We start from the raw sequence: 15,892 nt of genomic DNA on the forward strand, positions 1-15,892 counted from the left end.
AAGTAACATGCGGTTAGGTTATTTAAATCCAATACAACGTATAAATCTAAGTACATAAAAATAATACATGTTGTAGTCGTGATCCTACTGTAGCCTTTAGTGAAAACCAAGTAAGTGCCCATTGTAATATGATTTTCCTCTCATCATCATCAGCCCATTAACATCCCCACTGCTGGGACACGGGCCTTCCCTATGGATGGATAGGGAGATCGGGCCTTAAACCATCACGCAGGCCCAGTGCGGATTGATGGTTATTAACGACTGCTAATGCAGCCGGGACCAACGGCTTAACGTGCCTTCCGAAGCACGGAGGAGCTCGAGCTGAAAACTTTTTTTTTGTGGTCACCCATCCTATGACCGGCCTTAGCAAAAGTTGCTTAACTACAACAATCGCAGACCGAGCGCATTTACCGCTGCGCCACCGAGCTCCTCAACAAAACCTTAATTTCTTTGCTCTTCTTCTTCTAATCCTTTTATCCCCAGTTGGGTTGTAGAGCTCGAATAAAAGATTGCCACTCCTCGCTCTTTTTCAGGCGCCGTAGCTTGCTCCCGTGACATATCGAGAGTTTTTATTCCCGGTAGCCGAGCGTGGCGAAGTCGCTTTAAGCCCTCTGTTGCGTTTTCCACGCGCTCGTCTGGACAGGTGTTCCACAGGTCTTCTAAGCACATGACCAATCCACCGCCATTTCCGTGTACAGATATCAGCCTCCACGATATTTTGCCCGGTCAATCTCTACTGTCCTGTATTTGTAATAGTTTTAGGCCAGAAGATTTTTAATATTTTGATTTTTTTTAATTAATTTTAATCTGGGTAAAAATTTAGACTACTTACACATTTTACCTGCATTGAAACTAGCTTGTCTATTGTAACGTTTAGTTAAGAAGACATCCGAATGTATTTTTTTAATAAGTACGTGATTTTTCACTATACCTCTAAAGCAGTGTTATGTGATATTATAGAAATATCAGCGTAAGGGTACAAAAAAGTATGTTGGGGATAAAGTAAACGAAAAGAAAACACACTGAAAAAACATTCGCTTCACGCACGATTCCAATTCCCGCCACTGTTAAAATAACCGGTAAGTAATCTAGGTGTTCCGGAAGTGAACTGAAGCATATTTTATTTGAGCGAAGCTTCAAAGAGTTAAGCGCGTGATAAATTGTCCAAGCGAATAAAGTTACAACCGCTCAGCTGTGAGAAAAGATAGGTGAAAGGGTTTGACTGAGAAAATATCGGTAGAATGTAGAACATATAAATTCACGCCCAGAATTCTTAACGAGGTGAGCACTACAGAAATAGACATAGGTAATAAAAATACAATTTGCAGTCACTCTATATACGAAGTAGTAACATAAAGTGACTTCAACGTTATCGCAAATGTCATTCCAATTAAAACTTAGATAACTATGTCATGAAATCCATCTATTCAGACCACGGTAGAAGTAAGGACTGCTCTGTTCGAGGTTCGAGTACTACATACATAAGTAAGTTCAATAAAGCGCCAGATTCTGCTAGACGATCGAATCAAATAGGTAACTAAAACATAACATATTATCATAAAACAGAACATATTATTATTAACTTAGGTAGGTAAATATATTAGGTCAATGAACGTAATTAATATAAAAGTACGATGAAAAGAAAGCGCTAAATTATGCGCCATTGAAAGGTGAAAAATAAACTCTCAAGTAATTGGCTTGAACGGCGTCCGTGGTCCAGTGGTTGAGCGCTGGGCTCACGATCCGGAAGATCCCGGGTTCGATTCCCGGTGGGGACATATCACAAAAAAATACTTTGTAGTCCCTAGTTTGGTTAGGACATTACTGGCTGATAACCAGATTGTCCGAAAGTAGGATGATCCGTGCTTCGGAAGGCACGCTAAGCCGTTGGTCCCGGTTACTACTTATTACTGATGTAAGTAAGTAGTCGTTACATGATCCATGTCAGGGGCCTTTGGTGGCTCAATGGTAACCCTGACACCAGGATTGATGAGGTTGATACACCACCTCACAACCCATACGATAGAAGAAGATTGGCTTGTAATTGTATTGTCAAATATGATATAATATCATCGGGGTGGGAAATTACGAAAATAAAAATTATGCAACTGGTGAAAGTGGTTTTCACAACCGCCAGATTTATAGTGATTATATTTTATTTAGTGCTTTATATTATTGATCAAAAATAATCTAGCTCCAAAAGCGCTAAGGAAGGAAAGCACTGGCCTACGTTATATCGGTATCATAGTTTTGAATACCGTACTGGGTATATTACATACCATTAAAATATTCGGAAGTTAAGCAAATATGCCAAAGTTCAGACAGCTTAGCGGTTTCTTAGAATTTAACTGATCAATTTGTGTTACAGGGTGTACCTATCGTAATTATAACTTTCCCAAATTGCACCTCAACATCAAAGACAAATATCCTCTTTTTGAATGAAAGTAAGCAGGAAACTCAGAATGTTAAATTTCATACCGAGGGCCATGACGTCACAACGAAACGGCGGCGCGGTAGTAATTTACCGATATAATATACAGGGTGTTAGAGACACTGTACCGAATACTGAGGGTGATAATTCAGTTCATGGTTTTCGGTTAATCTGAGTCAAACGGAATTTTCGTTCTCAAAATTCATGATTTTTTCGTGTTCTTTTTGTTTTTATTTTCAATTCAATTCTTTTGCGATGGGAAATTCCACTTGATTAATATCAAGTGGGCGATGATTCAGCACATGATTCTGAGTATTAACTCAGAATCATGTATTCGTTACGATGTCATTTACATCCCATACAAGTACGTACAGGTAGCCGTATACGGGTAAGCATGGATATCAGTGACGCCGCAACGAAAACTTTGGGAGATAATTCAGAGCATCATTCTGAGTTCTTCTTCTTCTATCGTGTGGGTTGCGAGGTAGAGTACCAACTTCATCAATCCTGGTGTCAGGGTTACTATTGAGCCGCCAAAGGCCCCTGACATGGCTCATGTAACGACTACTTACTTATATCAGTAAGTAGTAACAGAGACCAACGGCTTAACGTGCTTTCCGAAGCACGGATCATCTTACTTTTGAACAATCTGGTGATCAGCCAGTAATGTCCTAACCAAACTAGGGACCACAAAGTAATTTTTGTGATATGTCCCCACCGGGAATCGAACCCGGGACCTCCGGATCGTGAGCCCAGCGCTCAACCACTGGACTACGGAGGTCGTTCTGAGTTGATATAAAGTGGAATTTCGTGTCTTTCGTGAAAAGTGTTTTTTTCTTAATATTTTCAGTTGCATATTGTAGCGACGGAAAATTCCACTTGATATTATATCAACTCAGAATCATGGTCTGAATCAACCCTCAACGTTTTCGTTACGATGTCACTTACACCCTGTATAAAGACGGAGCAATACAGCACCACCAACGTATCGCAGCGGAGCCACAACATCTGTCGACTGTACGACTTCCTATTTCTGTCTATGGTATCTGTTCACTACGTTTATCTAAAGTCAACAATTAAATTAACTTATTCCTCAAAGTTTCATCCCAATTATGCGAAAGCTCGAGGCTGGCAACTCCACACACTCGTATAGGTACGTATGTGGCTTTACATTAAGTTACCAAAATAGAGCTCTTGGTAGATAGAGAGTGAAGGACGGATATAGAGCTCCACTTTCACAGGTGAAGGAATTAACGTATCATTTGTTCATTTGCCACAATTCTGAAATTCGAGTGTCTGTGAATCTGAAGGGCTACTTCTCTTACTAGGTAAAGAGAGAGTACTTATAAAATGCGTTCAGCCGCTTAATCAAATCAGGCATATTGTCAAAATCTAAAAAATAAAGGGATTATATCCTGTCCCAACTGATAGTATATAAAGGCCACTCTCACTACGGCATCATGGTGGCGTTTGCATTATTGTATATGTCTTAGTGAAATAGGCCTAACGCGTGATAGTCTGGTAACATGTTAACACACAATCCATCTTAGGACTTCAATAAGTACAGCTGGAAGTTGACCTTGTGATGTGATGCTGCCCAATCTGATAAGGATTGCAAACTCAAGTTTTCATACATTTAATTCTGTCACAAACAAAATACGTCTATAAAGATGACTAGGTAACTATGCTTAGTTACCACGACAAGACAAAACAAGAGCCGTCTAAATGTAAGGTTCAGCAGAAGCGTTGCCTTCCTAAACGGGTCTTACATCTCCTATACCAAACACCATCACCGTAAGAAAGTTCCGTAACACCTCATAGACCAGTGGTTGTTCGCAGAATGTCGGCGAGCGGACGAGCGCGGCAGCTCGGGGCACCACCGTGCGCTGGGCCGCCTCGGAGACTACTCGTGCGACGCGCCGCTCGCGCTCGTCGAGTCCGCCGCGCGATACATGCGCACGAGACACGCAGACAATGTCGAGTTCGTGCTCTGGACAGGGTGAGTTTTCTACTTATGCGCTACGAGCGCGCGTGTGGTACCTGCGCTCAATGTACTTACTTTCCAACAAAATGTATAATACAGATAGAAGCGCCGATGGTGCGTCGTAGCGCACCATCCAGGCGCCATTTCAGTCTTGCCTGCGTCTTACGTTGCTGGAGGTAAGAGATGACAATGATACATTATGATACCCGACATAAAACCACCTTGAAACATCGATTATAATTCTACTCTGATCATCAAGTCCTTATGAATTCCTGTTGTCCCAATCTTGATTTATGTAGGCTGTAAAGATCGAGCAACTATTAAAACCAGTCACTAAGTGCTAAAAGCCGGAAATCGTCTATTTCTGGACATAGGCCTCCCCCAAGGCTCACTACAATACCCGGTCTTCGCTGCCCGCATCCAACGCTAACAAATAAATAAATTACATTACACTAAACAAATGAAATATCCCGTTATTTCCACGTCTAGTGACATCGTCTCCAGTCAATACAACGAAGATGAGAAGTACCAGGCCATCAGAAACATGACGGAGTTGCTCCGAGGCACGTTCAGCTCGCACTTCGTGTTCCCAGTGCTAGGAGACACGGACCCTGCGCCTTCGGAGCGGCTCACCAGCCTCTGGATGAAGTGGCTCCCTTTAGAAGCACTGCAGACCTTCCAAAATGGTAACTTCATTTAAATCATTCATGTTCTAATGTTCTAAGTAGGTGCAACAAGAAATGTACGTTAACAAAAATCGTCCCTTAGCTTACAACACCGCTTAAGTCATTTTTACCAACTTTACAGGAGACGAAATAAAATGTCTTATTTAAAATATCTGTAGATTTTTTTATTGCTACTTAATACATACTCTAGTTAGCGGTTAATAAATAATTATTTATACTTATTTTGACGATTTACTTTATTTTAACCTTTATTTTCTTCATCCAATGGCATTAATATGTAAAAACCGCCAATTTTCGACTTGAGCGGTGTTGTAAGCTAAGGGACGAAATCTCATTTTGCCTAGTTTTTTAAAAAAAAATGCCAAATCTGGGCTGGTTGAAGGTGAAACAGGCAGTCTCTTCTGTAAAATACTGGATGTTAAATCTTCATGTTCGATAAACGGTCCTTGTGAAAAACGGGATAACGCTAGGGAGATAATAATACATACATATATAAACTCACGCTTATTTCCCACCGGGGTAAGCACAGACTATGGAATTCCATTTTCTTCGTTCCTGACTCACGTCGCTTGCTAACTTTGCTTTGTAATTTTCACATATACAAAAACAACATGTACCTATATCTACAGGGGGCTACTACACGATAGAACAGACTCAGAGCAAGTTGAGGATAGTGGTGCTGAACACGAACCTGTTCGGTGCGCGGGAGTCGAGTAGCGCGCCTGCGCAGAAGCAGTGGGAGTGGCTCGACGAGGTGCTCGAGAAAGCCACCTCCAACAGAGAAATGGTGAGTTTTATATATAGCATTAGCATGAATATTTTATTTAATATTATTTTTATAAAAAAGCCTATATAATGTCCTACTAATGGGCACAGGCCTTCCTTCAATCAACCAAAGAGGAAATGGAGCATACTCCACCACGTTACTAGAGTGTCTAGTATTTGGGCTAATATCCAGGATCAACGGATTAAGGTATTTGTATTAAAATTTTAAAAATAAATTATGTCGAGGTTTTTCTTGTCTTCAGCCATAACATAACACGTTCAGACGTGGTGATAAGTGTAAAATAAAAACCGCTTAAAAACCACTTTGGAAATCGAAATTAAAAACCGTATATTCTGTAGATAATTTCGAGGCATCACATCTAAAGATTTCACACGTAACTATAATTATTTAATTCTACTTTTTATATTAACAATTCCAATCCTAAGTTTGTTTTTAAATTCATATTTTAAAAGTAGAAACCTACTTAGTAGAAATATTAATAAAAAACAAAATTCGTAGAACCCATTTTTATTTGCCAAGGAGTATAATTCTATGAGTGGTATTAATACACTAATCACAGCTGAGACTGCCCTCAAGACCATGCTCAAGTCCCTGTTTTTATATGAAGACTGTCATATTGACACGATCTTGAGGGCAGTCTCGAAGCTGAGGTTAGTTTATTAATACCGCCCTATGACAGACCTGATTAATCTTATCTTGGTTTGCCTGGAATTTGCAACAGTCCACTCCAATTTGAACATTGATCCCATTTAGCTGTAGATTAGGGAAACATTCAATTATGTATTCCGCCTCTCGTGTCTCAGGGAAGTCGTCGATGTGTGAAACGGCAGCACCTGACATTTCTGGCTAGACTGATGCAGTACTGTTTGGTACCTAAACCGTAGAATGAGCGTCTGAGCTAGGTTTACCTCAATCGGTCTTACTTTAGGCTCCGGTCGTCACACAGATGCGCGTGAACGATAACGTCAATGCGTGTCTGTTTAAAAGAGGTGTTTTGTATGAAGATTCCGACGTGTGCCTAAACTAAAAAGGATATAGGTTACACAGGTTAAACTGTGGCGCCGCCATCTTGACTTTCCGCCATCTTGTCAAGATTCAATTTATGTTAGGTACTAGAAAGGTAGGTACAGAAAAGTGCTAGATTTTATTTTTGACGTGACTTATTGTTGATTTGTCGCAAATGGCATTAGCTACTTGACTGGACAAATTGGGAGCGCAAAGACCTCTCATCCAGTACAAAATTGAAGACAACAGGTCCGAGGGTGCCAGTAGTCGTAAAAACCTCTTCTTTCCCAAAACAATTGGGTCATGTACTAGCAAGATAAATTATTAAATTTTGATTACTAAATGACAATAGATCTAAAATAAAACTAACGAAACACATTTTCATTTTCCATTTAACCTATTATCACGTGTCTCTAAGACGTCACAGTGTGTTTTTTCATACAAATTCCGTAGTCATTTCGTGTTTTGACGTTTAGTAAAAAGTAACTGATTTGACTAGTTGGAAACCTATTGATTCCCTGGCGTCTTTAAAGATTAATTTATACTTCTAAAATAACGTGCGGCAGGAAGCACGATGCAGTTAGAAGAGATCACATATAAACATTTAGAGTAGGTAAGCATTCCGCAAATAAACGTACAATGAAAAATGTCTAAATGTCGTATTCGCCGAAGCAGAATTTGTCCGTTGGTTCCTGCACATAAATCGTGTTGAAACAGCAATGTAATTTGTAACACAACACAGCACTCAGCAAACAAAGCCACGGCTTACCTCAAAGCAGTGTAAATATTGCAATGTGTACGCTATAATATAGCTATGATTAATTCGAGGCACACGCGTCGAGAAACCCTTTCTTAGTATATAGACTTAGCGCTTCCCATTTGTCCGGCCAAGTAGTGAAATCTGCAATAAGCGACACGGAATATTCAACATAACCACGTTCGCGATCTGTATTAGAATGGGTAGAGCAAGCAATCAAAAAACAACGCACAGCCATTTTGAAGCCCTAATGATAAACCGGTGTAACATTTAATCAACTCAACATCGCCTATATACCTAAATGTAGTGAATATTCTAATTTTCATTTCATTACGAACTAGAACGCGGGCATAGATACATCGCTTCTGTGTGCTTTAAACTAGTAAATAGGTACTTATGTATTTATAAATGTGAAAGTAACTTTGTCTGTCTGTCTATCTGTCTATTACATACGCTTTCACACGAATATATCTCAACCGTTGAGCCATGTCAGTGGCCTATGGCGGTTCAGTAATAACTATGACACCAGAGTTGATGGGGTTGGTAATCCACCTCACAATCCCCACGATAGAAGAAAATCTCAACCGATTTTGATGAAATTTCGTACAGAGCCGACCAAGAGTATTGTGAGAGTCAATTTTGTATCATTAACATCATTTACAGGTATATAAAATTATGGATTTCGATATCCATCCGTGCCAATTTAGAAATCGGTAAAAGAAACTAATTCGCGAAGAAAGCTTATATACATACTCGTAATTTAAGGCAGCTATACACCACACTCGGAACAGCGTAAGGGCCGCAATCAAATATGGCTGCGTTAATAAATTACAGATTAGAAACCCGTTAATCTAATCGTCTCTTCGGAATTGCAGGGAAGTAATATTTGAACAGCCTCCCGTAGGTAGCTGAAGGATTACGTGAATGTTTTATTTGACTTGTTTTTTCTTGAGATTAATGTTAGCAGGTATAACAAATTTTCACGATATATATCTTTTTGCTCTAGAGTTTACATACAAACGCAAAATCACATTCGTGGTCGGTCGTGATCACTGTATGATGCACCCTGGTCATAGTTACACTTCTAACTACTACCGGACCACTAAGCAGTACACAATTTCCAATTAAGTATATCAATAAAATCTACCTAATCTCTACGTTCACGTGTATAGTAAGAAAACATTTACATCAAAGCATTAACAGAAAATGGTTTTATAACATAACATTTAACATAAACAGCCTATATACGTCCCACTGCTGGGCACAGGCGTCACTTCAATCAAGCGGAGGGGGTATGGAGAATAGTCCACCACGCTGCTCCACTGCGGGTTGTTGAACGTTTTTTTTACGTTTAAGAGCCGGGACCTTCGGCTTAACGTACGTACAGAAAATCAGGCGATTCAAAACAGGCGAAACAAAGGACAGACTCACAAAGTGAATTCGACAATGGCCCTATCGAAAATCGAACCCGGACCTCTAGATTGTTCTATTAAAAAAATAAAAAAATAGCGTAACGCTCTAACCGATAGACCACGGAGGTTTTTTATAGGTAATAGTGATGTTCAGAATATGGCTGTGGTCGAATGCCGTAGTGAGCAAACTTAGGACAGATTGGCACATACAGGGTGTTAGTGACACCGTAACGAATACTGAGGGGGATGATTCAGACAATGATTCTGAAAAAGAAGTGATCAAGTGGAAAATTAATGAAAATGTTTGTCTTCTTTTTTAATAATTCCAGTTCCATACTTTTGCGACGGAAAATTCCACATAATAATTATCAACTAAAAATCATAGTCTGAATCATCCCTCAAATATTTCGTTACAATGTTACTAACAGCCTGTATATTATATTATTACGAGCCACACTCTATTGCCATTATTATGAATGCTTAGTGACGATTTAATAAAGCTTGCTAAGGCATGTACCAAATATTCGAGCGTTTCGTAATATCAAAATTTAATTATCATATTTATAGGTATTCAGTTTTGGGATAAATTCAACTATGGCTGAGGTTATCCAAATTATATTATTATCAATATTAATTGTTTAACATAAAAACACAAACAGCCAGTATGTAATTTGTTGGAACTGTATCATCACCAGCCCATTAACGTCCCCACTGCTGGGGCACGGGCCTCCCCTATGGATGGATAGGGAGATCGGGCCTTAAACCACCACGCGGGCCCAGTGCGGATTAGTGGTTATTAACGACTGCTAATGCATCCGAGACCAACGGCTTAACGTGCCTTCCGAAGCACGGAGGAGCTCGAGATGAAAACTTTTTTTTGTGGTCACCCATCCTATGACCGGCCTTTGCGAAGGTTGCTTAACTTCAACAATCGCAGACCGAGCGCGTTTACCGCTGCGCCACCTAGCTCCTCTTGTATGATGATGATAAAATTATTAAAAGTGGCAAAAGCAACACCCCTTCGCCTTGACGTTAGAAGGGTAGAAGCAAGATTACAATGCAGTGTTGCCATAATAATATAAAATAAATTTTAGTGTGTACTACACATACGTAAATAACCGTATGCAAGAGGCAGATAAACGGATAAGACTTCTTTGGCAGTAGAAAAAGAAACTGTAAATATGTATAGTTGTAAAAATAAATGAAATAAAAAGCCTAATTGCGTATTCATTTTAAAAGAACACATTTTGCCTGGAGTATACTTCATGCCTCCTCCGGTTGACTGAGGGCAGGCCTGTGCCCAGCAGTAGGACATATAAAGACTTTTTATGCTATGTTATCTACATTTTATTATTGTATACCTGTTTTTATTATTTTTATTTTGACTTCAGCTCGCCCTGACCCGAGGTTAGCGCACCCTTAAGCCTGATGTCTTAAATTTTGAACCGAGTGAGAGCCGTCAATCTTCCGGCCAAGTAGTTAATGTCATCCAAAAATCCTCAATGTGTTGTTAACATAAACGTTGGTAGTTTGTTAAATATACATACATATATAGATAAACTCACGCCTGTTTCCCACCGAGATAAACAGAGACAAAAGAATTCCATTTGCTTCGTTCCTGACACACTTCACTTGCGTCCTCCACATTCATCAATCGTTTCATACACGCACGCCAGTTCAGAGTAGATCGTACTAAACCTTTTCTAAGGACATCTCCAATTTCGTCAATATACGTCTTAGGTTTTCCTCTGCCAGCCCTACCATCAACCTTCGCTTTATATGCCGCATTCGTAATCCTATCAAATAAATAACAATACAAATAAACCAAAATAATAATACTATTATAATACAAACAGACAGAGTACTGCGAGGCGGAAGCAAGAGGCAAGAAAGAAACCACTGCCCAATGGTTCCTGTACTATTGGCAGTCTTTTCCCTAAAAAAGTAGCATGGCTATTAAATTAGTGATGATAAATAACATAATATGATGATGATATATTATGTATACTTTCAAATAAACTTTCATTGTAATCACGGGAATTGTTTTGAGAGAAAACTGTTCACTTACCTATTTGTAGTAACATACCGATTTATAACCAAAAAAATCCTCAGCCAAAATCATTGAACACATTTGTAACGAGCTCTCTAACAATCTGTCCTGTCATATCGCTCATATTGGCCGTGCAACTGTTGTATAAACCATTTCCAGTACGTCATGTACGTATAAACTCCACATTCGCAATTATGAATAATTACAATAGCTTGCAATAAGTTACCGCGTTAATGGTAGCAGGCTTCGATACCATGTTACAGAGTACAGTAGAACAGTACGATTGTGTTATTCGACCGATTTTACCAACTCCAGAGCATAGAATAACGTGTAGAACGTTAACGCTCCGCCCCGCACTAATTCGTGTCAGATACCGACTTCACCCCCTTTGGGTCTAACTTTAGTCTTAAATGACCGTAACACGCTAAAGAGTAAGGAGTAAGACGCGAGGACTGTCTCGTTCGCACTTACGCGTTAGGCGGCACAAGAATGAGATTTTAGTAGGGAGTGTCCAGGATGGGCCTAGAGTCAGGGTTATAATTGTGTGACCAAAGACTGGTTCAAGTCACACACTAGACACTCCATATAAAAATGTCATAATTACCTTAAGCCGCCTAACGATTAAGTGCGAGCGAGACAGATAGTCCGCGCTCTCTCCCTTACTCCTTAACAGCTTAAAGAAGGTGAGATCGGCACCCAATACGAATTGGTGCGGGGTGAAGAATTTACCGTTGAATATGGAGTTACTATTCTTTATTTTATGCTCATGTTACGATTACATACTCAGAAAGGCCGGGCATAGGATGGGTGAAAACAAACAAAAAAAAAGTTTTCATCTCGAGCTCCTCCGTGCTTCGGAAGGCACGTTAAGCCGTTGGTCCCGGCTGCATTAGCAGTCGTTAATAACCATCAATCCGCACTGGACCCGCGTGGTGGTTTAAGATCGGCCCGATCTCCCTATCCATCCATAGGGAAGGCCAGTGCCCCAGCAGTGGGGACGTTAATGGGCTGGTGATGATGAAGTAGTAACCGTAACCAGTGGCGGAGCAATAAGCATTAAGCACGTGCGCATGGGTCCCAGAGGTCTCCTCTTCTGTCACACGTTGTGTGAAAGTTCTATGAAATAATGCTTTGTCCTCGAATAATGCTTCGACCTTATGTATGTATGTAAAAATGTAATTCCCCTTCAGAAAAACTGCGAAAGGCATACTTACAATACAAGGAATAAAAATAAAATGTAAGTAGATTAAGTAAATCAAATTCATCTTTTTGGGGTTATGTATACGTTTTTATAGGAGAGATTTATACGAGATAATATTTTAAATTTGTCAGAAAATAAATTTAAAGCTCATGTGAAGCTTACTTTATGTAAAAAAGCTTATTATAAGATTAATGATTGAGGGGAGGCCTGTGCCCAGCAGTGGGACGTATATAGGCAGTTTATGTTATAAGATTAATGATTACCTAAATGTAAAAATGTCTGGTATTGAATGTGTTCCTCTAGTTATTAAATAACTTGTAATGTACCCTCATTGATTTAAAAGATGTTTTACTGTTGCAGTTTCTTGTCATTTCTTCTCCTCAGCCAATAACACCTTGCGAAATGACGTTAATTCAAATATGTAACATTGACCTTCAACAAGTTTATCCATGATAATTACGTTGAATAAATGATTCTGATTTCTGATTACTGATTACCTTTGATCGAAGGTTATTTCCCCGAACTTTTGTTTTACCAAACTATAGGAAATTTGTGAAACAATTAAGAAAACAGATGGACAAAAAGTAAATAAATAAGAACATATTTGTATTAAAACAGGTCACAATTTACCACAATAATAATAATAATAAAAAAATAATTATTATTATTATTAATTATTTTTATTTTAATTTTGGGTGGGGATTTTTTTTCGTTTTGTCATTTGTATTTACAATACTTACTAATATTTTCCAGATTCAAGTAAGAGAGGGCTTGAGCGCTTTGGGCCTCAGAAAATCTCAATCCGCCACTGTCCCAAGACCAACTGCTTAACGTTCTTTTCGAAACACAGAATACTTAATGATATTTTTGGGAAATATACCTTCGGTTTGGACAAAGGCTGTATGGTGTAAATTTCCGCAGGCATAGCTAGCCTGTATGAAATGAACATATAACTTTAGTACACTGTGGCATCAGCACGTAAATAATTTCATTTGAAACGGTTGCAGGAATAACAATGGTGGTATAAATGGGAGACTTGCTGCACAGAACCTCATGTTATCTACCCATACCAACACTCTTAATTGTTTTCTTTGGTGTACTTCTACAGATGACATAATAATACTTGGTTCCCGTTATATAGATAGATAGATAACGGCCTCTGTGGTCCAGTGGTTTCACCGTCCGGAGGTCCCGGGTTTAAATCTCGGTGGGGACATATCACAAAAATCACTTTGTGATCCCTAGTTTGGTTAGGAAATTACAGGCTGATCACCTGATTGTCCGAAAGTAACATGATCCGTGCTTCGAAAGGCACGTTAAGCCGTTGGTCCCGGTTACTACTTACTGATGCAAGTTAGTACTCGTTACGTGAGCCATGTCAGGGACCTTTGGCGGTACAATAGTAACCCTGACACCAGAGTTAATGGGGTTGGTAATCCACCTCACAACCCACACGATAGAAGAAGTTACAGAAATAACATAAAACAACAAGTCATCTCCCTAGCGTTATCCTGTTTTTCACTGAGTCCACTTACCTAACCTAAAGATTAGGGTCGGTTTTTATAGTGGCGAATGACTGTTTGACAACATGAAACATTCCTCTGTTGGCTATTCGAACCTGGGAAACAAAAACGTCTTATGTCATCATTATCATCATCTCACTAGCTTTATCCCGTTATAACTTCAAGATTTGACAGGTCTGGTTTTTTTACAGAAGTGACTGCCTGTCTGACCTTCCATCCTGCTAAGGGAAAACCAGCCCAATCATGTTAGGTCACATACCTCCGAAACGAAACGGGGATATGGGGTTCCACGACGTTTTCTTTTACCGCTGAGCACGTGATCATTAAAGGTATAATACACGAATTCGAAAACAAATTCGAAAATCATTGGTTTAGGCCCGTACTGAGATTTGAACCTGCTCACAGTGCGAGTCAAGCGTTGTTCTCAAAAAGCATCTTTTTTTTGACGTGACTTATTGTAGATTTGCCGCAGATGGCATTAACTACTTGACCGCACAAATGGGGAGCGCTGAAGGCTCTCACCCGGTACAACTTTTAAGACAACAGGCCTGAGGGTGCCCAGTTGGGCGCGAACCTCGGCTCAGGGCGTCGTCGTCAAAAAGCATCCGAACCATGTCGTAAATACGTAAACATTAAGTTATGTAGATAATATGAGTTCGTTCCCTCAAATTAAAATGTTATAGATGTTCAAATAAAGTGCAATATCGGTTGTACAGTGTCGTTAAACGCCGTCACTAGTGACAAAATGCGTCGCGGGCACTTTTTTACGGAGATTGGATGTCTATTTGTTATGCGAGGTCTATGACTAGGTAGGACACGCAAATATAACAAGCCTGTCTGTACATAAGGCTTCTAAATGTCTTAGTATAGTACAGTGCCCTTTTAAATTCAGGCGATCCAGAAACGGTTTTTAAATCGGAAATTAAACCTGTAACTTTTTGTAGGTACAGCAAGTGCCAGGTGACAACCAATGGATTATTAAATAGAGCTTTAGTAAACATCTTAATAATTTTAACATGAATGGTGGTCACACCTTGGACACTTCATACGTAAAACCTCGTGTTACACAGACACTACACATTGAGGTTATCGTACACGCGCATCTGTGTGTGTAACGTCTGACACGCATACAATTAAAGACTAAAGTAAGACTGAGGGGGGTGATCGCAGGTGGGGAGCGGAGAGTTACCGTTCTGTACGTAGTATTATTCCTTATTCTATGCCGAGATAACAAAAAATATAATAATGAAACGAAGCACTTCAAATCTTTTTTGTTACAAATCTGTATTTTCTATTTATCTTGTATGTGAACTCCATTTTCATGAATAAATAATATTTATTTGAAATCCCCAGTCTTTTTAAAGCATGTAAATGTATTTGTAAATATTTATTAATACTTGTTTTCTTTTATGTTTTCGCGACGTATTTTGATTGCACTTCGCGTCGTGTTTCCACAGAAAAAAAGATTTCAGAGAATCGCTTAATTAGACGCTTTTGTAATACGGAGTGTAAGTAACATCGTAACGAAAACTTTGTGGGATTATACAGACCATGCTTTTGAGTTGATATCAAATGGAATTATTCGTCGCATAAGTATAGAACTAAAAATAATAAAAAAAACACTATTTTTTTCATGAAATTTCCCACAGGACATTATGCCATGTTTATGTATGGCTACTATACATACTTGTACGGGGTGTATGTGACATCGTAACAAATACTGAGGGGAGTGATTCAGATCATTTTCCATCGCAAAAGTTCTATACTTTTTATTGAAAATATTTGAAAAAATCTAAAAACAAATCCACTTGATATTAACTCCGAATCATCGTCTGAATTATGGCCCTAATATTCGTTACGATTTCACTAACACTCTGTATAAATTACAGACACACTTCTTTAATTTTCAATCATTAAAAATTTACCATTCAGAGAGTCGAATAAATTATTCCATCCAATAAATAGCTTTTATAATTTCCCTCAAAGTGTTTGTTTGGATCTTTATCTAAACTGCTAACAATTTATTGTGGCACTATACTAGCTGTTATCCGCGACT

At 39.1% G+C, this 15,892-nt stretch overlaps 1 protein-coding gene across 1 annotated transcript in view; it reads left to right on the top strand.

Annotated features, from left to right (window-relative positions):
- LOC126369655 (acid sphingomyelinase-like phosphodiesterase 3b) overlaps window positions 1–15,892 on the top strand; it is a 57,216-nt gene that overhangs the window by 30,146 nt on the left and 11,178 nt on the right. The window contains exons 4-6 of the mRNA XM_050014205.1: window positions 4,271–4,430; window positions 4,905–5,101; window positions 5,731–5,888. Of these exons, the coding sequence (XP_049870162.1) occupies window positions 4,271–4,430; window positions 4,905–5,101; window positions 5,731–5,888 (515 nt within the window). The remainder of the gene's footprint in view (window positions 1–4,270; window positions 4,431–4,904; window positions 5,102–5,730; window positions 5,889–15,892) is intronic.

This window comes from Pectinophora gossypiella, chromosome 9 (genome assembly GCF_024362695.1).
Source record: "Pectinophora gossypiella chromosome 9, ilPecGoss1.1, whole genome shotgun sequence".
Taxonomy (NCBI): domain Eukaryota; kingdom Metazoa; phylum Arthropoda; class Insecta; order Lepidoptera; family Gelechiidae; genus Pectinophora; species Pectinophora gossypiella.